This window comes from Salvelinus sp. IW2-2015, linkage group LG4q.1:29 (genome assembly GCF_002910315.2).
Source record: "Salvelinus sp. IW2-2015 linkage group LG4q.1:29, ASM291031v2, whole genome shotgun sequence".
In the NCBI taxonomy this organism is placed as follows: domain Eukaryota; kingdom Metazoa; phylum Chordata; class Actinopteri; order Salmoniformes; family Salmonidae; genus Salvelinus; species Salvelinus sp. IW2-2015.
In genome coordinates, this window is record NC_036842.1 from 44,339,001 (window position 1) to 44,364,380 (window position 25,380).

Consider the following 25,380-nt stretch of genomic DNA (forward strand, 5'->3'; position numbering starts at 1 on the left):
ATAAATGACACAATGTATGGTTCAATATTGTCATGTAGCACGTCTTTTTTAGCTTTCAATATTGCTTTCAATATGTGTATATGAATTTCTCTAATTTATAGTTGGTTTGAGATTTTTAAGTCATTGAAATTTGGAGCTATTGACCTTTTAAAACATTGTCCCATGTACATTGTGTCATTTACTGATGGTCCCTAACTAGCCCCATAGGGATATTGATTGTCAAACCAAATTGACCATTGTATCAGGTTGTGTGCAGCTGCGCTCCAAATTGATGATTACATGGGTGCTGCCAGCTGTGGGCATGTGGCCCTTGATTTAAATAAACCCAACCCAAGGAAAACTCTTACGGTACCCTTCATTATGTGACATATCATTTTTTCATATAATCTTGCAAATCTCCCTTTTGGACAAGACTGACTTTATGACCAAAATTATCCTATTTACACTTTGTAGTACATTTTGACGGTACAATAAATGTTTCGGACTCATATCGATAACACGAGAATTTGCTTTTTACGGGCCTTTATGGGTCTTTAAGGCAATACTAGGCCAATGTGGGGGTACATTACACATTTATTAAATACAGGATGTAAAATACAATAACAAAGTAATATCAACAGTATAGTAATGTAATATCTCTTTACCACTGGTTGTGCCACTACTTCAGTTACCACAAAGTTATAGTACAGGGACATGACAGAATAGAATAGAGGAGGAATAGAGAAGCAACCATACAAACCAAGGAAAATAGAGATAGAAACAGTTTGTATTCATTGACAGCAAGAACAACAAGTATGTAGACTCCACTCTTTTAAAAATTGTGACTGACTGAACTACAAATAATATTGAGTAGTTATTTATGATGGTGATTTGTAACTCAGTCTCGACTCGCCTTTAAAGTCAGCTGCAATGTCGAATGCGCCCACAGACTCTGCCCCCCTGATATTCTCCTTTGCTCTGAGTCTCTTCAATTGCCAGTGATGACAGGTGTTGGGGGTGTTGGGGGGAGGTGGTCATCATGGTCTCTGTGGCTGTCCCGCCTTGATGACATCAGTAGGGGTACTGCTTCTGTCTCTTCCCAGCGAAGCAGGCCATCCAGGTGCATAACATCATGGTCGCTGTGGCTGTCCCACCTTGATGACATCAGTAGGGGTACTGCTTCTGTCTCTTCCCAGCGAAGCAGGCCATCCAGGTGCATAACATCATGGCTGCTGCTGCCCCTGCTCCGGTACAGTAGAACGCCCAGCCAATCTCACAAGAACCTGGACACACACACAGTGATGCAGACACAGACACAAACACACACACAGTGAATTAGAATCAGAGCCAACATACCATAATGAGCTGTGAGCAATTTGAATGACTTGTTGATTATCAACGTGTGACTGCATATGATGGTGTTCTTGTGTGGATGTGACTGTGTACAGATGTTTGACCCATACCAAGCTCAAACTGGTTGGATCTGTTGCTGCAGGTCTGTCGGACTTCGTCACTGTCCCAACCTAGAGGGTAGAGCGCACACCCCGACCCAATCAGCAACGCTGTACAGACAGAGAGAGAGAGAAAGAGAGAGACAGAGAGAGAAAGCGAGAGAGAGAGAGAGAGAGACAGACAGAGACAGAGACAGAGACACAGAGAGAGAGACGGAGAGACAGAGAGAGAGAGAACCTCTTTAGAAATGCTTTACAGCATGCATGTGCTAAGCTAAGCATAACAAACTCAGACAGTACATAATACAGTGAATAGTGCAGCCTGCATTATTCAAAACCATTTTTGATGTACCGAAGCTAGAAAGATACCACAAAAGATAACATTCCTGAGATGGCACTTCCATCAAGAGCTTACATATGTCACCTCATTTTATCACCCTTCATTTTGTAATGAGATGCCCGAGCTCCAGCAGACACACGTACACACACACACGCACACACTGGGTTCCCATCATCATCCCTCTCCCCTGGGAACTCTCTCGCTCATTGATCTCATTCACTGACCTGAAACCTTAAGTGAATCATATTTTAAACTTCCATCTCAAAGCTGATTGTCCCTTTCCCCCTCACTTCATGCAGTAACATTTTTGACTTCTAAATGTCATCTCCGACGTCGATATAAGACGCCTAAGATGTCTATGTTAGCTCTCAGAAGAAACGTTGACCAGATATTTGTCACCACATTCGTTCCAATCCTCACACTTCACAAGAGTTCATTCCTTTGAGTTGAGTCTTTATCTGGGCAGGCAGGTGCCCTGTATACAGCCTACACCCCTTAGAATAGTCTTGGAAAGAGAACTGCCTGACGACTCGCGAGAACAGCTGCCCTCTCGGCAGTGAGTGTGTTCAAACGTCAAGCCCTTGCTGTTTCCAAAGAGAGAGTTCCTACCGACAGCTCACTGATCTCAGTATAGAACAGGTGGCACGCTGTCGACAGCCCTCCTCTGTCTGAGTCGCTAACCGTACAACAAAACCTTCAAAATGTTCAGTAAACTTTATGTTATCTTTATTTAACCAGGTAGGCTAGTTGAGAACAAGTTCTCATTTACAACTGCGACCTGGCCAAGAATAAAGCAAAGCAATTCAACAACACAGAGTTACACATGGAATAAACAAAACATACAGTCAATAATACAGATGAAGAGAATCTATATACAGTGTMTGCAAATGAGAGAAGATAAGGGAGGTAGTAAGGCAATAAATAGGCCACGGTAGTGAAGTAATTACAATATACCAATTAGACACTGGAGTGATTGATGTGCAGAAGATGAATGTGCAAGTAGAGATACTGGGGTGCAAAGGAGCAACATAAATAAATAAATACAGTATGGGGATGAGGTAGTTGGATGGGCTATTTGCAGATGGGCTATGTACAGGTGCAGTGATCTGTGAGCTGCTCTGACAGCTGGTGAGGGAGTATGAGTCTCCAGCTTCAGTGATTTTTGCAGTTCGTTCCAGTCATTGGCAGCAGAGAACTGGAAGGAAAGGCGGCCAAAGGAGGAATTGGCCTTGGGGGTGACTAGTGAGATATACCTGCTGGAGCGCGTGCTACGGGTGGGTGCTGCTATGGTGACCGGTGAGCTGAGATAAGGCGGGGCTTTACCTAGCAGAGATTTGTATATGACCTGGGGCCAGTGGGTTTGGCGACGAGTATGAAGCGAGGGCCAGCCAACGAGAGCTTACAGGTCGCAGTGGTGGGTACTTGACTTCTCTACAGAAACAGGTTGTGCACCACACCGTCAATAGGCTCCGTTATCAAAGACTAGCTTGACAGGACCTTTGAACTACACTCGCGTAGACCAACAACTCCACCTGTTTCTCCCAGAGTCAGGCAGGGATGGCCACAGGCTGTTCAGCAAAATACCTTCAAGTCATCCCTTGAGAATCCCGTCTGTTGATACTTTAAAGAACCCATGCTGGTCATTTCTCCTAGAATGCTACAGTTACAGTACGTACTTTCACACTCCAGTGTTTATCAGCTGTCATAGCAGCTTACCGATCATTGCACCTGTACACAGCCCATCTTTAAATAGCCCACCCACTTATTGTTTATTTTTGGCCCTTTGCACCAGTATCTCTACTTGCACATTCATCTTCTGCACATCTATCACTCCTGTATTAATGCTKAATTGCAATTATTTCACCACTACGGCTTATTTATTGACTTACGTCCCTAATCTTACTATATTTGCACACACTGTATATAGATTTTTCTATTGTGTTATTGACTGTACTTTTGTTTATCCCATGTGTAACTGTGTTGTTTGTGTTGCACTGCTTTGCTTTATCTTGGCCAGGTCGCAGTTGTAAATGATAACTTGTTCTTAACTGGCCTACCTGGTTAAATAAAAAAAATAAAAACATGACTAATACAAGGCATAGTATGCAGTGAGCAATGCAGAGTGCGTGTAGATCAGTCTTTTTACTGAATACAGCTACACTGAACAAAAATATAAACGCAACATGTGAAGTGTTGGTCCCATGTTTCATGAGTTGCAATAAAAGATCCCATACATTTTCCATACTCACAAAAAGCTTATTTATGCTGTGCACAAATTTGTTTACATCCCTGTTAGTGAGAAGCTATCCTTTGCCAAGATAATCTATCCACCTAACAGGTGTGGCATATCAAGACACTGATTAAACAGCATGATCATTACACAGGTACACCTTGTGCTGGTGGCAATAAAATGTGCAGTTTTGTCACACAACAAAATGTCACAATTGTCAATCTGACTGCAGGAATGTCCACCAGAGCTGTTGCCAGATAATTTCATGTTATTTTCTCTACCATAAGCCGACTCCAGCGTTGTTTTAGAGAATTTGGCAGTACATTGTGTGGGTGAGTGGTTTGCTGATGTCATTCATTGTGAACAGAATGCCCCATGGTGGCCAGTGGTGGTGTGGGCAGGCATAAGATACGAACACAATTGCATTTCATTGATTGCAATTTGAATGCATAAAGATACCGTGATGAGATCCTGAGGCCCATTGTCGTGCCATTCATCCGCCACCATCACCTCATGTTTCAGCATGATAATGCACGCCACCATGTTGCAAGGATCTGTATGCAATTCCTGGAAGCTGAAAATACCTGGCCTGAACACTCAAGAGACATGTCACCCATTGAGCATGTTTGGGGTGCTCTGGATCAATGTGTACAACAGCGTGTTCGAGTTCCCGCCAATACCCAGAAACTTCGCACAGCCATTGAAGGGGAGTGGGACAACATTCCACAGGTCACAATCAACAGCCTGATCAACTCTATACGAAGGAGATGTGCCACGCTGCATGAGACAGTACCTACCTTTTTTAAAGGTATGTGTGGCCAACAGATTGTTATCTGTATTCCCAGTCATGTGAAATCTACATATTAGGGCGTAATACATTTATTTCAATTGACTGACTTCCTCATGTGAACTGTCATTCAGAAAAAATCTTTGAAATTGTTGCATGCTGCATTTATATTTTTGTTCAGTGTATATACTGCACCTTGAACTATTGACTTGTGGATGATGGCGCTGGAGGGGATGGCTGCCGTTTTACGCGCTCCTAACCAACTGTGCTATTTTGTTAGTATTTTTTGCATTGTTTGTAACTTATTTTGTACATAATGTTGCTGACCGAAAAGATCTTCTGGATATCGGAACAGCGATTACTCACCTCGAACTGGACGAAGGTTGTTTATTTAATGAGTCCGACGCGAAGGATATACTGCATCCCCGAGATCAAGTCCCAATCCCCATCCTTCGTGTGAAGAAAAGACGGAAATACAGGGGGCGGAGATCGGGGTGACTTGTGAGAATTGGTCAGCGAGTCGGAAACCCACCTCTACCATCCATTCTATTGGCCAATATGCAATCACTGGAAAATAAACTGGATGATCTCTGTTCGAGATTGTCCTACCAACAGGATATTAAAAACTGTTATATCTAATGTTTTACCGAATTGTGGGTTAACCACGACACCGATAATATAGAGCTGGCTAGGTTTTCGGTGCATCGGCAGAACAGAACAGCTACATCTGGTAAGATGAGGGGTGGGGGTGTATGACTATTGTCAATAAGAGCTGGTGCGCGATGTCTAATATTAAAGAAGTCTCGAGGTATTGCTCGCCTGAGGTAGAGTACCTCACGATAAGCCGTAGATCACACTATCTACCAAGTGTTTTCATCTATATTATTCGTAGCTGTCTATTTAGAACCACAAACCGATGCTGGCACTAAGACCGCACTCAACGAGCTGTATAAGGTCACAAGCAAACAAGAAAATGCTTATCCAGAAGCGGTGCAGTGGGCAGCTGGGAGGAGGTGCTCTTATTCTCCATGAACTTTACAGTGTCCCAGAACTTTTTGGAGTTAGAGCTACAGGATGCAAATTTCTGTTTGAAAAAGCTAGCTTTAGCTTTCCTAACTGCCTGTGTATATTTGTTCCTAACTTCCCTGAAAAGTTGCATATCATTGGGGCTATTCAATGCTAATGCAGAACGCCACAGGATGTTTTTGTGTTGGTCAAGTGAACCAAGGACTATATCTATTCCTAGTTCTACATTTTTTGAATGGGGCATGCTTATTTAAGATGGTGAGAAAGGCACTTTTAAAGAATAGCCAGGCATCATCTACTGACGGGATGAGGTCAATGTCATTCCAGGATACCCCGGCCAGGTCGATTAGAAAGGCCTGCTCACAGAAGTGTATTTGGAGGGCGAGTTAGTTAGGATGACATCTATGAGGGTTCCCGTGTTTACGGATTTGGAGTTGTACCTGGTAGGTTCATTGATAATTTTCCTAACTGACTGTGTGTATTGGTTCCTAACTTCCCTGAAAAGTTGCATATCGCGGGGACCATTCGATGCTAGTGCAGCACGCCACAGGATGTTTTTGTGCTGGTCGAGGGCAGTCAGGTCTGGAGTGAACCAAGGGCTATATCTGTTCTTAGTTCTACATTTTTTGAAAGGGGCATGCTTATTTAAGATGGTGAGGAACTTACTTTTAAAGAACAACCAGGCATCCTCTACTGACGAGATGAGGTCAAAATCCTTCCAGGATACCCGGGCCAGGTCGATTAGAAAGGCCTGCTCGCAGAAGTGTTTTAGGGAGCGTTTGACAGTGATGAGGGGTGGTCGTTTGACCGCGGACTCATAACGGATGCAGGCAATGAGGTAGTGATCGCTGAGATCCTGATTGAAAACAACAGCGGTGTATTTGGAGGGCAAGTTGGTCAGGACAATATCTACGCCGGTGCCCATGTTTACGGATTTAGGGTTGTACCTGGTCGGTTCCTTGATGATTTGTGTGAGATTGAGGACATCTAGCTTAGATTGTAGGATGGCCGGGGTGTTAAGCATATCCCAGTTTAGGTCACCTAACAGAACTAACTCTGAAGATAGATGGAGGGCAATCAATTCACATATGGTTTCCAGGGCACAGCTGGGAGCTGAGGGGGGGTCTATAACATGCGGCAACAGTGAGAGACTTATTTCTGGAATGAGTAATGCAGCCTACAACCATGCATGTTGAATTATTCCAAAAGCCTATTAAATTGTTACAAATTTAGTCTATAGCCTATTAAAATAGCAAAATAAATTACGACCATGACAGTCAATGGAAAAAATCTTGGCGCTCGAAACGTCATGATTGTGGGTTTGATTAAAAGCGTCTGCATAATGTCACATTTATTATTTTTGCACACATAATTATGAGACATCGAACATTTTCCTGCATGGAACTTTTGACAGTAGCTATGGGCTGCCAGCGCATTCTGAGAAGACAGAAGAAAATAAAACCTTGTATCTAAACTGGGTAAATTATTAATTGTATCACCAACTGTGTAACTTAGCCATACAGTTTATTTGTCATAACCCAAGGTTGCATGCCAATTTTTTTTGCTGAACCTGAACATTGAGACCACACATCACTAAGTCAACAATAGGCTACTATTTCCTGTCTGTTTTACAAATATGTGATTGTAATTTTCAACATAGCAAACAGCAGCATACATGCATTGTAAATTGCCATCATCAATGCTTGCTGAAGTATCCTTAATAGGGAGCTAGCTTTACCTCTAGAGGAACCAAAAACACACGATCCTGCAGCGGTGTCCTCTGCTGCTTGAGCCATCGGCCTTGCAGCTCGAGCCTGCCTCGGCGCCTGACTTTCCAATGGTCATTGTGAGAGTCAGTCAGTTGGTTAACAGTGGAAGCCAGCCGAAGAGGATACCAAAAAGTTCAAAATAGGTATTTGTAGCTATTTTATTTTCTAGCAGCTGCTAATTAGTTTGTGACATAGCTAATTAGCTTGTGACGTAGCTAGCTTCATTTCCGGACTGATCATGGTTGTTGTCAAAGTGTATTCGTTAACGTCATCTAACGTTAAGGTTAGCTAGCTAGATAGTTATCTTAGCTAGAGTTAACTGTTGGAGAAAAGGTAACTAGCTAAGTCAATACGTTTAGGGTCTAGCCTATGTGATATTATGTAACTWATTGAGCTAGCTAAGGTTTTTGTTTGTAAAACATCGATAGCCTAGCTAAGACTAGGCAAGAAAGCACTTGGTTAACATAGCTAGCTAGCTAAGAGTCACAGTTAGCTACGCTAGCTAGCTATGTCCAGGGAGTCACGTGACCCCAACTGGTCTCGAGCAAAGATGGCAAAGCTCCAAGATTCAATAATGATGATGACAATGGTTTATTTAGTTTCATGTGTAATATGGCAGCTAAACTCTGAATTACATTAACACATACAATATATTATTTTTATATGGTCAGGGTGTAACGTTAGCTACCTGAATTATTTGGATCTAGCTCGTGGTCGACAATGAAAAAATAAATKGTTTTGCAAAACTATTCTTGCTTGACCCTATACAGTCAATGGGTCAATCAGCTGCTGTCTTCTTTAACTGAAAAGCAAATCTATAGAAAAAAAATTAACTAAAATGTAAAACATTCTATCGGTTGAATGATAAGTGTTTCCAGCTGATTGTCTCTACCTTATTGCCCTGTCTGCTGTTTTCTGTGCCCAATAATATATGTATCATGTTTTGTGCTGCTACCATGTTGTGCTGCTGCCATGTTGTGTTGCTACCATGTTGTTGTCATGTTGTGTTGCTACCATGCTGTGTTGTCATGTGTTGCTGCCATGCTATGTTGTTATCTTAGGCCTTTCTTTATTTAGTGCTGTGGTGTATCTTGTCGTGATGTGTGTTTTGTCATATTTTTTTTATCCCAGCAACCGTCCCCACGGGAGGCCTTTTGCCTTTTGGTAGGCTGTCATTGTAAATAAGAATTTGTTGTTAACTGACTTGCCTAGTTAAATAAAGGTTAAATAAAATTTAAAAAAATCCCATTCCTCATTTGAACCCCATGTAAAGTGATGTGCTCGACAATACATGTCTTGTTCGTCTTCCTGCCAGCACACTCTGTCTCTCCACCCTCAGCCTTCCACCACCATGCACCAAATACTCAGACTGTTCGCAGCCAGAAATTATGTGTGACAAAACAGTTATCCCTCATAATAACATACTGTATTATTTGTTGAACAACAATTACAGTCCATCCATTCTGGTTTACAATATATTACAACTTTCCACTATTAATTAATTATTTTTATTTAACTAGGCAAGTCAGTTATGAAGAAATTCTTATTTACAATGACGGCCTACCAAAAGGTAAAAGGCCTGTGGGGACGGGGGCCTGGGATTAAAAATAAAAAATAAATACAATATAAATATAGTACAAAACACACATTATAACAAGAGAGACAACACAACACTACATAAAGAGAGACCTAACATGCTGACCAGACGGGACACGTCGCGTGCGCGAGCGTCGCAAAATAAGGGCTAAAATAGAACTCCTTTCTATTTCTGACGCAGATCGCGCTGAAAGTCCTGCCTCTCCCATGTCCTCATTGGTTTATAGAAGCAGGTACCCACGTGCCATCTCCTCATTGGTTAGTCACCTAAAGAACTCTCAGACCATGAGAAACAAGATGATGAAACCAAGATTGAGCTCTTTGGCCTGAATGCCAAGCATCACGTCTGGAGGAAACCTGGCACCATCCCTACAGTGGTGGCAGCATGGTGGTGGCAGCATGATGCTGTGGGTATGTTTTTCTGCGACAGGGAGACTAGTCTGGATCGAGGGAAAGATTAATGGAACAAAGTACAGAGAGATCATTGATGAAAACCTGCTCCAGAGCGCTCAGGACCTCAGACTGGGGGGGGAAGGTTCACCTTCCAACAGGACAACAACCCTGAGCACACAGCCAAGACAACGCAGGAGTGGCTCCGGGACAAGTCTCTGAATGTCCTTGAGTGGCCCAGCCAGAGCCCAGACTTGAACCCAATCGAACATCTCCGGAGAGACCTGAAAATAGCTGTGAGGCGACGCTCCCCATCCAACCTGACAGAGCTTGAGAGGATTTGTAGAGAAGAGTGGGAGAAACTCCCCAAATACAGGTGTGCCAAGCTTGTAGCTTCATACCCAATAAGATTAAAGGCTATAATCGCTGCCACAAATAGCTAAATGGGAGCGCAGCAGTGTGCTTCACACCATGAATCTTTTTGAATCAATTTGCAACATTTCTACAGTAATACCGTATTGAAATATATTCCAAATCTAAAAAATGAAATACTATCAAAACATTTAGACCAAACACAGCTGATTCCCATTGTAGCTTAACACCTAACCAGGTGTTAGTCTTTCAATTTCATGACCATCTATACAAAATGGGACATCTTAGGAGATAGAGAAGTGGCTGACAAAGGAAACAGAGTGGCTGGGAGAGGGAGAGGAGTACGTATGCGTGGTGGAAGAGAACAGAGGAAGATCAAGAGCTGTAGTCTCAGATGAGATTAGGGCTACTATAACTGATCATGTAATTAATCATGAGCGATCAATGAGAGAGGCTGGTCTGAGAGTGCAGCCAAATCTGCAACGCTCAACAGTGGCATCTATTCTGAGACATTTCCGGCAAAACAACAGGTAAGATGTGCATTCTGCAAGGGCATCTGACTGAACTGCACATTACAGAAGTAAATTGAGCCTCCAAACCCACTTGTGTGTAATTGTTTTTGTATTTCTGCTTAGGACCCAACGGTTACCTCCCACAGGCGGGAGAGGTAGGATTTTCACTGCTGTGCAGGAAACTGCAATCATTGATATGGTCATCAGAAACAATGACATAAAACTCACAGAGATTCGGGACAGAGTGTTGGCAGACAACATTACATTTGGAAATATTCACAATGTAAGCATAACAACTATTTCTATAGCCCTCAAACAACATCAAGTCAGGATGAAGCAGTTGTACACTGTCACCTTTGAGAGGAACTCTGAACGAGTCAAGCAACTCAGGAACCAATATGTCCAGGTAAGATGAATAGCATGGCGCCGATAGAGATGGTCACCTCGCTTCGAGTTCTTAGTTTCTTACATTGTTACCTCAGGAAATCGTAAGTCTTATTACATACAGCCAGGAAGAACTATTGGATATAAGAGCAACGTCAACTTACCAACATTACGACCAGGAATACGACTTTCCTGAAGCGGATCCTCTGTTCGGACCACCACCCAGGAAAATGGAGCTAATTCCAGTAGGCGACCCAAAACAATGACGCCGCAGAAAGGGCAGACGAAGCGGCCACCTGACCAGGCTCCGTAGACATCCACATCACACACCTCTCCCGAGTATACTACTAGCCAATGTCCAGTCTCTTGACAACAATGTAGATAAAATTCAAGCAAGGGTTGCCTTCCAGAGAGACATCAGAGATTGTAACATTCTCTGTTTCATGGAAATATGGCTCTCTCGGGATATGTTGTTGGAATCGGTTCAGCCACCGGGCTTCTCCATGCATCGCGCCGACAGAGACTAACACCTCTCTGGGAAATGGAAGAGCGGGGGTGTGTGCTTCATGATTAACGACTCATGGTGTAATCATAACAACATACAGGAACTCAAGTCCTTCTGTTCACCCTATCTAGAATTCCTTACAATCAAGTGCCGGCCATTTTACCTACCAAGAGAATTCTCGTCATTTATAGTCACAGCTGTGTACATTCCCCCTCAAGCTGACACCAAGACGGTCATCAAGGAACTTCACTGGACTATATGCAAACTGGAAACCATACATCCTGAGGCTGCATTTTAACAAAGCAAATTTGAGAACAAGTCTACCTAAATTCTTCCAACATATTGATTGCACTACGCGCAATACTCTCGACCACTGCTTCTCTAACTTCCGCAATGCATACAAAGCCCTCCCCCGCCCTCCTTTTGGCAAATCCGACCACGACGCCATCTTGCTCCTCCCGTCTTATAGGCAGAAACTTAAACAGGATGTACCAGTGACGAGAACCATTCAACGCTGGTCCGACCAATCGGAAGCCACGCTTCAATATTGTTTTGATCAGGCGGCCTGGAATATATTTGTTTAAATGTTTTACTTTTTTAATTGAACCTTTATTTAACTAGGCAGTTAAGAACAAATTCTTATTTACAATGACGGCCTAGTAACAGTGGGTTAACTGCCTTGTTCTGGCCAGGTGACCTCCTTGTTCAGGGGCAGAACGACAGATTTTTACCATGTCAGTATGTTCCGGTAAGCCTCAGAGAACAACATCGACCTATAACGCTGACTCGGTGAGTGCATTTATAAAGAAGTGCATTGGAGATGTTGTACCCACTGTGACTATTAAAACCTACCCTAACTACAAACAGTGGATGGATGGCGGTATTCGCGCAAAAACTGAAAGCGCAATCCACTGCATTTAACCATGGAAAGAGGTCTGGGAATATGTCTGAATATAAACAGTGTAGCTATTCCCTCCACAAGGCAATCAAACAAGCGAAATGCCAGTACAGGGACAAAGTGGAGTCGCAATTCAACGGCTCAGACACGAGACGCATGTGGCAGGGTCTACAGGAAATCACGGACTACAAAAATAAATCTAGCCACGTCGCGGACACCGATGTCACACTTCCAGACAAACTAAACACCTTCTTTGCCTGCGTTGAGGATAATACAGTGCCACAATCGCCGCCGTTAACAAGGACTGCCCCCCCCCCCCCCTCCTTCTCTGTGGCTGACGTGAGTAAAACATTTAAACGTGTTAACCCTCGCAAGGCTGCTGGCCCAGACGGCATCCATAGCCACGTCCTCAAAGCATGCGCAGACCAGCTGACTGGTGTGTTTACGGACATATTCAATCGCCCCCTATCCCAGTCTGCTGTCCCCACTTGCTTCAAGATGTCCACCATTGTTCCTGTACCAAGATAGCAAAGGTAACTGAACTAAATGACTACCGCCCCGTAGCACTCACTTCTGTCATCATGAAGTGCTTTGAGAAACTAGTAAAGGATCATATCAGCTCCACCTTACCGGCCACCCTAGACCCACTTCAGTTTGCATACCGCCCCAACAGGTCCACAGATGACGCAATCACCATCACATTGCACACTGCCCTATCCTTTCTGGACAAAAGGAATACCTATGTAAGAATGCTGTTCATTGACTACAGCTCAGRATTCAACACCATAGTACCCTCCAAGCTCATCATCAAGCTGGAGGCCCTGGGTCTCAACCCAGCCCGGTCCTGGACTTTCTGACAGGACGCCCCCAGGTGGTGAAGGTAGGAAACAACACTTCGCTGACCCTCAACACTAGGGCCCCACAAGGATGCGTGCTCATCCCCCTCCTGTACWCCCTGTTCACCCATGACTACATGGCCATGCACACCTCCAACTCAATCATCAAGTTTGCAGACGACACTACAGTGGTGGGCTTGATTACCAACAACGACGAGACAGCCTACAGGGAGGAGGTGAGGGCACTCGGAGTGTGGTGTCAAGGAAACAACCTCTCACTCAATGTCAACAAAACAAAGGAGATGATCGTGGACTTCAGGAAACAGCAGAGGGAGCACCCCCTATCCACATCGAAGGGACAGCAGTGGAGAAGATGGGAAGTTTTAAGTTCCTCGGCGTACACATCTCACGCAAACTGAAATGGTTCACTCACACAGACAGTGTGGTGAAGAAGGTGCAACAGCACCTCTTCAACCTCAGGAGGCTGAAGAAATTTGGCTTGTCACCAAAAACAAACTTTTACAGATGCACAATCGAGAGCATCCTGTCGGGCTGCATCACCGCCTGGTACGGCAACTGCTCCGCCCACAACCGCAAGGCTCTCCAGAGGGTAGTGAGGTCTGCCCAACGCATCACTGGGGGCAAACTACCTGCTCTCCATGACACGTACAGCTCCCGATGTCACAGGAAGGCCAAAAAGATCATCAAGGACAACAACCACCCGAGCCACTGCCTGTTTACACCGCTACCATCCAGAAGGCGAGATCAGTACAGGTGCATCAACGCTGGGACGAGAGACTGAAAAACAGCTTTATCTCAAGGCCATCAGACTGTTAAACAGCCATCACTAACTCAGAGAGGCTGCTGCCTACATTGAGACCCAATCACTGGCCACTTTAATAAATGGATCACTAGTCACTTTAAACAATGCCATGCCAAATAATGCCACTTTAATAATGTTTACATATCTTACATTACTCATATCATATGTATATACTGTATTTCATACCATCTATTGCACCTTGCCTATGCCGCTCGGCCATCGCTCATCCATATACTTACATGTACATATTCTCATTCACCCCTTTAGCCTCTCTTGGGTAGGGGGCAGTATTTTCACGTCCGAATGAAAAGCGTGCCCAGAGTAAACTGCCTGCTACTCAGGCCCAGATGCTAGGATATGCATATTATTAGTAGATCTGAACACTCTGAAGTTTCTAAAACTGTCTGAATGATGTCTGTGAGTATAACAGAACTCATATGGCAGGCAAAAACCTGAGAAAAATATCCAACCAGGAAGTTGGAAATCTGAGGTTTGTAGTTTTGAAACTCTTTGCTTATCCAAGATACAGTGGACATGGGGTCATATTGCACTTCCTACGGCTTCCACTAGATGTCAACAGTCTCTGGAACCTTGTTTGAGGCTTCTAATGTGAAGTGGGGGCGAATGAGAGGGGAATGAGTCAGAGGTCTGCCAGAGAGCCACGAGCTGACCAGGCGCGTTCATGTGAGAGAGTTAGCTTGCGTTCCATTGCATTTCTGAAGAAAAAGGAATTCCACGGTTGGAACATTATTGAAGATTRATATTAAAATCATCCTAAAGATTGATTCTATACATCGTTTGACATGTTTCTACGGACTGTAACGGAACTTTGACTTTGTCTGCACCTAGTGATCGCGCGTCATGAATTTTGATTACTGGGCTAAACGCGCTAACAAAAAGGAGTTATTTGAACATAAATGATTGACTTCATCGAACAAAACAAACATTTATTGTGGAACTGGGATTCCTGGGAGTGCATTCTGATGAAGATCATCAAAGGTAAGTGAATATTTATAATGCTATTCTGACATCTGTTGACTACACAACATGGCGGATATCTCTTTGGGTTGTGTTGGTCTCTGAGCGCTGTACTCAGATTATTGCATGGTGTGCTTTTTCCGTAAAGTTTTTTTGAAATCTGACACAGCGGTTGCTTATTCCATGGATAACAGTTGTATATTTTAGCAATGTTTATTATGAGTATTTCTGTAAATTGATGTTGCTCTCTGCAAAATCACCGGATGTTTTGGAACTGCTGAACATAACGCGCCAACGGAAACTCAGATTTTTGGATATAAATATGAACTTTACCGAACAAAACATACATGTATTGTGTAACATGAAGTCCTATGAGTGTCATCTGATGAAGATCATCAAAGGTTAGTGATTCATTGAATCTCTATTTCTGCTTTTTGTGACTCCTTTCTTTGGCTGGGAAAATGGCTGTGTTTTTCTGTGACCTAACATAATCGTTTGGTGTGCTTTCGTCGTAAAGCCTTTTTGAAATCGGARACTGTGGCTGGATTTACAACAAGTGTATCTTTAAAATGGTGTAAAATACTTATGTTTGAGGAATTTTAATTATGGGATTTCTGTTGTTTTGAATTTGGCGCCCTGCAGTTTCACNCTTTAAAATGGTGTAAAATACTTATGTTTGAGGAATTTTAATTATGGGATTTCTGTTGTTTTGAATTTGGCGCCCTGCAGTTTCACTGGCTGTTGCCGAGGTGAGACGCTACCGTCCCACATACCCTAGAGAGGTTAGATTTGTGTGTTTAGGTAGTTGTTGGGGAATTGTTAGATTACTTGTTAGATTTTACTGCTCTTTCGGAACTAGAAGCACAAGCATTTCGCTACACTCGCATTAACATCTGCTAACCATGCGTATGTGACCAATAACATTTGATTTGATTTAAAATACAGAACTGTTTTTGAACAAAACCAAACAGGGCAGAGGCACACAATGGCATGTTATTAGGTATAATGTAAACTACCGTAATAGTCTAACTCTTATGTTGTCTTGTGGATTTATTTTAGAGAGTCATGGAGATTGAAGCCAGGCAAACACCCCACATATTCATCTTTGTGGAGAGGCTGGTTTCAACTTGGCCAAAACACGGCGGCGAGGAAGGAATGTGATTGGGAAAAGAGCCATGGAGATTGAAGCCAGGCAAACACCCCACATATTCATCTTTGTGGACGAGGCTGGTTTCAACTTGGCCAAACACGGCGGCGAGGAAGGAATGTGATTGGGAAAAGAGCCATGGAGATTGAAGCCAGCAAACACCCCACATATTCATCTTTGTGGACGAGGCTGGTTTCAACTTGGCCAAAACACGGCGGCGAGGAAGGAATGTGATTGGGAAAAGAGCCACAGGGGATGTACCAGGCCAGAGGGGTGCCAACATCAATGTGTGCAGCAATATCCTCTGATGGATTGCTGTTACACAAACTGCTTAATTGGGCCATGCAACCCGAGCGTCTCATTCATTCCTGGATGACCTCTATGGAAGGTTGTGCCAGGTGAGAAAGGGGTGCAGTGAGGCGAAATCGGCCAACGTTTGTAATTGTATGGGACAATGTGGCATTTCACCACTCCCGTGCAGTCACAGACTGGTTTGCAGCCCATCCCAGGATGGTGTCACTTTTCCTCCCACCTGACTCTCCATTCCTCAACCCCATAGAGGAATTATTCTCCTCATGGAGGTGGAAGGTTATGACCACCATCCATATGATCAAATGTCCCTCCTGGACGCAATGAATCCTGGATGCCTGGACATATCTGAAGAAGATTGCCAGGGATGGACCAGGAATGCCAAAAGATTCTTTCCTAGGTGTTATTGCCCAAGATGACATAAGATGTGATGTGGATGAGAACCTGTGCAAAATGCAAAAGACAGGGTTGACTAGCATTGCTACTGTATCTGCAGATGGTGTAAATACAAATTATTGTATTATGGAATCACTCAATGCCACATAAAACATGCTGAAGCATATTGCATCATGTCTGATACATTCCTGTAACATATACTGCAGTGGCATTTCTAAACAGTAGAGAGATGTCATTCTTGTTTTGTAAAGACATTTTACAAAAGAAAACATTGTGTAATGCTACCTGTTGTTAGTGTTTTTTAGGTCATTGTTTTATGAGTGACAAAGTCTGCTTGTTGGGTGACAACCTTTGCTAGTGTTATGGAAGAATGAGTTGATTTGAGACGTGCATGAAGTGTTTAGGTAGTTTTAGTGTATTTTGGATGTGAAATTAACTGCTGTGCCAAGCTGAAAGTTGGTTAGGAGAACTGTGTGAAGAGTTTTAAAAAAGTGACCTAAATATTGAGAAATGGGTCCTAGCGATTGTAAAAAAAAACTGTAATTCTCTGGCTATGCGGCTCAAGAGATGTGCTCCCACCCCCAACGGTTTATCATATGTGCACGCAGAAAAATAGATATTACAGCATGCAGCATAGAGAAGAAACAGATGTTTAGAACTGATAAATTGTCTCAATAATTGATTATTGAATGTTATCGGGTGGACACAGCTTTGTATAACAAAAACACACCCTCCACAGCTTGCCTCTGCTCAACAAACTAAAATTCCAGAACAAATTGTTTGGGGGGGGGCTGCTGCAGTCCGCAAATGGTGCGTGCTTATCTCCCTCGCGTCAAGTCATAATGACTTGACGGGCTGAGTCACAGGCTTATAGGAGTGGTGCGCCACTTGAGTGGGTTGAGTCAATGATGTGATCTTCCTGTCCGGGTTGGCGCCCCCCCTTGGGTTCGTGCCATGTCGGAGATCTTCGTGGGCTACACTCGGCCTTGTTTCAGGATAGTAAGTTGGTGGTTGAAGATATCCCTCTAGTGGTGTGGGGGCTGTGCTTTGGAAAGGTGGGTGGGGTTATATCCTGTCTGTTTGGCCCTGTCCGGGGTATCTTCGGACGGGGCCACAGTGTCTCCCGACCCCTTCTGTCTCAGCCTCCAGTATTTATACTGCAATAGTTTGTGTCGGGGGGCTAGGGTCAGTCTGTTATATCTGGAGTATTTCTCCTGTCTTATCCGGTGTCCTGTGTGAATTTAAGTATGCTCTCTCTAATTCGCTCTCTTTTTTTCTCTCTCATAGGACCTGAGCCCTAGGACCATGCCTCAGGACTACCTGGCCTGATGACTCCTTGCTGTCCCCAATCCACCTGGTCGTGCTGCTGCTCTAGTTTCAACTGTTCTGCCTGCAGCTATGGAACCCTGACCTGTTCACTGGATGTGCTACCTTGTCCCAGACCTGCTGTTTTCAACTCTCTAGAGACAGCAGGAGTGGTAGAGATACTCTGAATGATTGGCTATGAAAAGCCAACTATCCTTTACTCCTGAGGTGCTGACTTGTTGCACCCTCTACAACCACTGTGATTATTATTATTATTATTATTATTTGACCCTGCTGGACATCTATGATGAATTGAACATCTTGGCCATGTTCTGTTATAATCTCCACCCGGCAGAGCCAGAAGCGGACTGGTCTCCCCTCAGAGCCTGGTTCCTCTCTAGGTTTCTTCCTAGATTCCAGCCTTTCTAGGGAGTTTTTCCTAGCCACCGTGCTTCTACACCTGCATTGCTTGCTGTTTGGGGTTTTAGGCTGGGTTTCTGTCCAGCGCTTTGTGACATCAGCTGATGTAAGAAGGGCTTTCTAAATACATTTGATTGATTGATTGATTGATTGATTGAGAAGAGTAGTTAACATTCTAGTCTGGTTGCGGCCGTAACTAGACCTCGTTTCAAAGGTATGAAAAAAGTATCTTATTTGTATGCCTAGCAATCACAACTATACATTGTTTGAGACACACTTTTATAAGTCTCAGTCACAAACAGCTCCAATAAGATCCAAAGATCTGTGGTTGACTGTGTTAAACAGGATGCTAGTCTATTCCGAATCTACACACACACAAGCAGGCATGTGCCCAAACACATACAAACACATTCCGTCCTGCTCACATGGAAATGCTGGACACAACAACAGCACAGCGTCCCATGCCAAGACAGACATTCCTGCCAGGCCCAGCCACTTCACAGATAAAGGAAGAGGTAAATGAGTCATAGATAGGCTCCCTTCAGTTATATCTAGAGATTGTAAATGCTCTACAACAGATCTGGTTGTGGTTCAGAGACAGACACCAATATAACCAGTTTTACTGTATGTTACTCCTTCCCTCTTCTTTCTCATGGTCCCTTGGGACATGGAGCTGTGGATACAACCGATCTAGTTGTGGTTCAGAGACAGACACACACAGTCACAAAGACAGTGAGCCAAGCGGTAGCCTTGTGTGAAACATTGCATAAACTGTATGGTGGATGGTGGGTTTATTATAATATGTGTTTTAACAGTATACCGTCAGGTTGCTCTGTTTGTGACGACCTAACGACATCCACAGTGGGTTTGTTCCTGTGCTTGGGGAGGTCTGTGTCTCTGTAAGGGGAGGTCTGTGTAGCCTACACCGCCGACATGTCTCAACTCATCAGAATGATATGTAGGTTTTATCCTTCTTTTTCCACTTTCAAAGCCAGTAAAATAACTTGGATGTAGTACGACTGAGGATGAAATGAGATTCACATTAAAATGCTCATTGGTTCAACATGTAATTACAATGAACAAAAAAAATGTGCGCAACATGTAAAGTGTTGGTCCCATGGTTCATGAGCTGAAATAAAAGATCCCAGAAATGTTCCATATGCACAAAAAGCTTATTTCTCTCAAATGTTGTGCAAAAAATGTGTTTACATTGCAGTAAGTGAGCATTTCTCCTTTGTCAAGATAATTTGTCAGCCTGACAGGTGTGGCGTATCAAGAATCAGATTAAACAGCACGATCATTACACAGGTGCACCTTGTGCTGGTGACCATAAAAGGCCACACTTAAAGTGTTCAGTTTTGTAACAAAACACAATGCCACAGATGTCTCAAGTTTTCAGGGAGCCTGCAATTGGCATGCTGACTGCAGGAATGTCAACCAGAGCTGTTGCCAGATTATTGATTGGTCATTTTTCTACCATCTACCAATGGTGTTTTAAAGAATTTGGCAATATGTCCAACCGGCCTCACAACCGCAGACCACGTGTATGGCGTCGTGTGGGTGAGCGGTTTGCTGATGTCAATGTTGTGAACAGAGTGCCCCATGGTGGCGGTGGGGTTATGGTTTGGACAGGCATAAGCTACAGACAACGAACACAATTGCATTTTATTTATGAAATTTATTGAAATTTGAATGCACAGAAATACCGTGACGAGATCTTGAGGTATCTGTGACCAGCAGATGCATATCTGTATTCCCAGTCATATGAAATCCATAGGTTAGGGCCCAATTTATTTAAATTGACTGATATGAACTTCCTCATATGAACTGTAACACAGTCAAAACTTTGAAATTGTTGCATGTTGCATTAATATTTTTGTTCATAGATCTACAGTGCCTTCAGAAAGTATTCACAACATTTTGTTGTGTTACTGCCTGAATTCAATTCATGTTTTTTTCTCTCACCCATCTACACACAATACCCCATAATGACAAAGTTATGGGGTATTTTGAATATAGTTGTGAGTCTTTCTGAGTAATTCTCTAAGAGCTTTCCAGACCTGGATTGTGCCAATTATTATTTTCAAAATTCTTCAAGCTCTGTCAAATTGGTTGTTGATCATTGCTAGACAACCCTTTTTAGGTCTTGCCATAGATTTTCATGTAGATATAAGTCAAAACTGTAACTCGGCCACTCAGGAACTTTCACTGTTTCTTGGTAAGCAACTCCAGTGTAGATTTAGCCTTGTGTTTTAGGTTATTGTCCTGCTGAAAGGTGAATTTATCTCCCAGTGTCTGGTGGAAAGCAGACTGAACCAGGTTTTCCTCTTGGATTTTGCCTGTGCTTAGCTCCACTCCATTTCTTTTTTATACTGAAAAACTCCCCAGTAACGATTACAAGTATACCCATAACATGACGCAGCCACCACTATGCTTGAAAAAACAAATGAATGTGTTGTATTGGATTTGCCCCAAACATAACATGTTGTATTCAGGACAAAAACTGAATTGCTTTGCCACATTTTTTGCAGTAGTAGTGCCTTTATATATGTTTTATTCTTCTTTTCACTCTGTCAATTAGGTTAGTATTGTGGAGTAACTACAATGTTGTTGACTCATTCTCAGTTCTATCACAGCCATTAAACTCTAACTGTTTTAAAGTCACCTTTGTCCTCATGGTGTTAATCCCTGAGCGGTTTCCTTCCTCTCCGGCAACTGAGTTAGGAAGGACACCTGTATCTTTGAAGTGATGGGGTGCATTGATAGACCATCCACAGAGTTATTAAAAACTTCATCATGCTCAAAGGGATATTCAATGTCTGCTTTGGAAAACCTCCCTGGCCTTTGTGGTTGAACCTGTGTTTGAAATTCATTGCTCGACTGAGGGACCTTACAGATCATTGCATGTGTCATAATCATAATATTAAACACTATTATTGCACAGACCATGTCCATGCAACTTATGTGACTTGTGAAGCACATTTTACCCCTGAACGTATTAGGCTTAACATAACAAAGGGGTTGAATACTTATTGACTCAAGACATTTAAGCTTTTCAATTTGTATTAATTTGTAAAAATGTCTAAAACATAATTCCACTTTGACATTGTGGGGTATTGTGTGTAGGTCAGTGACCCAAAATCTTAATTTAATCTAGATAGATGTAGGCTTGATTCATGAATTCTATTTTGCTAACACCAAGACAAAACAGTTCTCTCATCTACGGTATGGTCTTGGTTATCTTGGAGCTTACCTCTCTACTGCAGCAGTCAGAGCATGCCAAGTGCTCCCCGTCTATCTCCTGACTGTGGATGCAGGCCCCACATCCTAACCCTGCTGGCCTGACTGCGCAGGAAGCAGAGGACCGGAGGAAAGAGACCGGCTCAGATAAATAAATATTAATCCCCCTTCCCTCGTCTCGTCAGTGTTGAGGCATGAAAGAGACAGCAAGGGAGCAGGCAGGCCATATGGTCACGGAGGAGCAGCCAGCCAAAGCCAAGGTGGGCTCTATTGCCTGCCACATGAACACCCTATTCCCTTTATTTAGGGAATAGAGCGCCATTTGCGACAAGGCCAGGGACTCACGACTTCAACACCTAAAACACCAGAGAGACTACACTCTACCGCAGCTCTGTGAAGAGAGAGAAGAGCAGAGAGGGGTGTTAATCCTACAAATTCGACTATTGCAGACATCAACGGTATAGTCAGTGTACTTGATAGCTGTATTTATTTCAGGTTATATTCATTTGATCACAGTGTATGTAAACATGTTCACTACCAAACCACAATGGAGATATTTTGGTGAAAAAATATAACTGACTGTGTCCTTGTTCTACTGGAAACGCCAAAAACAGTGTCAGAGAGAGGAGACGAGTTGGAGATGATAACTTCAGCATGTACTGCTAATATGGTGTTTATAGAGGAGGAGGAGTTTTGAGAGAGAGAGAGAGAGAGAGAGAGAGAGAGAGAGAGAGAGAGAGAGAGAGAGAGAGAGATATCCTCCGTGTACAACGTAGAACACCAAATAATGCATGCAGAGCAGAATTAGGCCGATACCCACTAATTATCAAAATCCAGAAAAGAGCCGTTAAATTCTACAACCACCTAAAAGGAAGCGATTCCCAAACCTTCCATAACAAAGCCATCACCTACAGAGAAGATGAACTGAGAGAGTCCCTAAGCAAGCTGGTCCTAGGCCTGTTCACAAACACAAACACACCCCACAGAGCCCCAGGACAACAAGCAACAATTAAGACCAACCAAATCATGAGAAAACAAAAAGATAATTCTTGACACATTGGAGAATTAACAAAAAAACAGAGCAAACTAGAAATGCTATTTGGCCCTAAACAGAGAGTACACAGTGGAGAATACCTGACCACTGTGACTGACCCAAACTTAAGGAAAGCTTTGACTATGTACAGACTCAGTGAGCATAGCCTTGCTATTGAGAAAGGCGCCGTAGGCAGACATGGCTCTCAAGAGAAGACAGGCTATGTGTTCACTGCCCACAAAATGAGGTGGAAACTGAGCTGCACTTCCTACCTCCTGCCCAATGTATGACCATATTAGAGAGACATATTTCCACAGATTACACAGATCCACAAAAGAATTTGAAAACAAATCCAATTTGATAAACTCCCATATCTCTGGAGAAATTCCACAGTGTGCCATCACAGCAGCAAGATTTGTGACCTGTTGCCCAAAGAAAAGGGCAACCAGTGAAGAAACAAACACATGTAAATACAACCCATATTTATGCTAATTTATTTTAACTTGTGTGCTTTAAACCATTTGGTACATTGTTACAACACTGTATAATATAATATAACATTTAAATGTCTTTATTGTTTTGAAACTTCTGTATGTGTAATTTACTGTTAATTTGTATTGTTTATTCACTTTTGTATAATATCTACCTCACTTGCTTTGGCAATGTTAACACATGTTTCCCATGCCAATAAAGCCCCTTGAATTGAATTGAATTGAATTGAATTGAGAGAGAGAGAGAGAGAGAGAGAGAGAGAGAGAGAGAGAGAGAGAGAGAGAGAGTGTAATGATGATGTGTAATGATGCAGGAAAGGAATGTAGTGTGAAGTTATACGGAGTACAGTGAGGCTGTCACAATGGTAATAGAGGCTGGGCTGGATTAGATACGTGTGAGTGGGAATGGGGAAATGAGGTCAAGACTGACTGACTGAACTTCTGAGCAGCAGCCGCAGCAGCAGCAGCACCACAGAGCACAGCATGTGTTGATGTCCTATATACTACAAATCTCTGAAGTGCCATAGGCCACAAAACAACAGAATAAATATTGCCAGGAGCATATTCTGTGCTTCGATATGGCACTGTATAAGACTTCTTATACTATCATATGGTATCCGTTCTACTAAAGCAAGAGCATTGCTTACCGTATAAATCTCTCTCAGTTCAGATATGGGTACTGTGCACACAACACTGACCTAACACTGAGGCCAGGATTCAATACGATCGTGCATTGTCAACAATAAAAGGCTAACGTTCCTGTGTTTGGGGAGATTGCATTCAAGGTAAACGTTGCAGATGTCGACTCCAACGGTGCGGTCATATTAAATCCCGGCCTAAAGATAAATCCCTACCACTGAATAAAATGTTGCAGGTTTAATAGTGGTGGAGTATAAATAGAAGTTGTGCTTCAGTCGGTCTGGTATTCCTAACTCCTCTCGTCCTCTGACTTAGCTCCTACAGATGCTTTATTCAAGACACCCCCTGCAAGGATTCTTCATTATTGTGCCTCTGGATATGTGTCTTAGAGTCTTATTATTATTTCTTTCCCTTTGTCTGAATTGACATATCACCCATTTGGGTGCCTTTCTCCCGCATTTGGGTGCCTTTCTCCTCCATTGTGGTCCCTTTCTTTAGTAGCAGCAATCCCTATATTCATTTGACGTTGGTATTGTCTCCACTGAGTATTTTGTCTGCTGTTCCAGCTGTGGTTTTAATCATACCAAAGACTTAGCGAACGATATATCAAAAACCTTACATTCCCTCCACTCCTTTGCCTTGGAGATACAGAACAACACACTGCTGATTCCCTGGATTCTGTGATCACAGATCGCTTTTCTCTAAGTATGGCCAATTATAACAAAGGGAAATCTTTGAGTTATAATTGGTCTCTTCCTATTCGGATCAAATCAAAATCAAATCAAAGTTTATTGGGCGCGTACACAGATTTGCAGATTTTATTGCAGGTGCAGGGAAATTCTTTTTTTCTAGCTCCAACAGTGCAGTAATACCTAGCGATCCAAAACAATGCACAAATAATCCCCAAAATGCAAATGAAATGAAGAAATATGAGGACGAGCAATGCCAGAGTCCGGAATATATAAATATATATACACTACCGTTCAAAAGTTTGGGGTCACTTAAAAATGTCCTTGTTTTTGAAAGAAAATAAAACATTTTGTCCATTAAAATAACATCAAATTGATTAGAAATACAGTGTAGCCATTGGTAATGTTGTAAATGACTATTGTAGCTGCAAATATCTACATAGGCGTACAGAGGCCCATTATCAGCAACCATCACTCCTGTGTTCCAATGGCACGTTGTGTTAGCTAATCCAAATGTATAATTTTAAAAGGCAAATTCACCATTAGAAAACCCTTTTGCAATTATGTCAGCACAGTTGAAAACTCTTGTCCTGATTAAAGAAGCAATACAACTGGCCTTCTTTTGACTAGTTGAGTATCTGGAGCATCAGCATTTGTGGGTTCGATTACAGGCTCAAAATGGCCAGATACAAAGTACTTTCTTCTGAATCTCGTCAGACGATTCTTGTTCTGAGAAATGAAGGCTATTCCATGTGAGAAATTGCCAAAAAAACTGAAGGTCTCGTACAACACTGTGTACTACTCCCTTCACAGAACAGTGAAAACTGGCTCTAAC

At 42.8% G+C, this 25,380-nt stretch overlaps 1 protein-coding gene across 1 annotated transcript in view; it reads right to left on the reverse strand.

The window, feature by feature from the left end:
• Window positions 1-555: 555 nt before the first annotated feature.
• The window catches only part of LOC111962018 (LHFPL tetraspan subfamily member 6 protein-like), a 69,153-nt gene continuing 44,328 nt past the window's right edge, over window positions 556-25,380 (reverse strand). The window contains exons 3-4 of the mRNA XM_023984760.2: window positions 1,443-1,541; window positions 556-1,262 (exon numbers count right to left, since the gene is read on the reverse strand). Coding sequence (XP_023840528.1) covers window positions 1,144-1,262; window positions 1,443-1,541 — 218 coding nt within the window. The 3' untranslated portion in view covers window positions 556-1,143. The remainder of the gene's footprint in view (window positions 1,263-1,442; window positions 1,542-25,380) is intronic.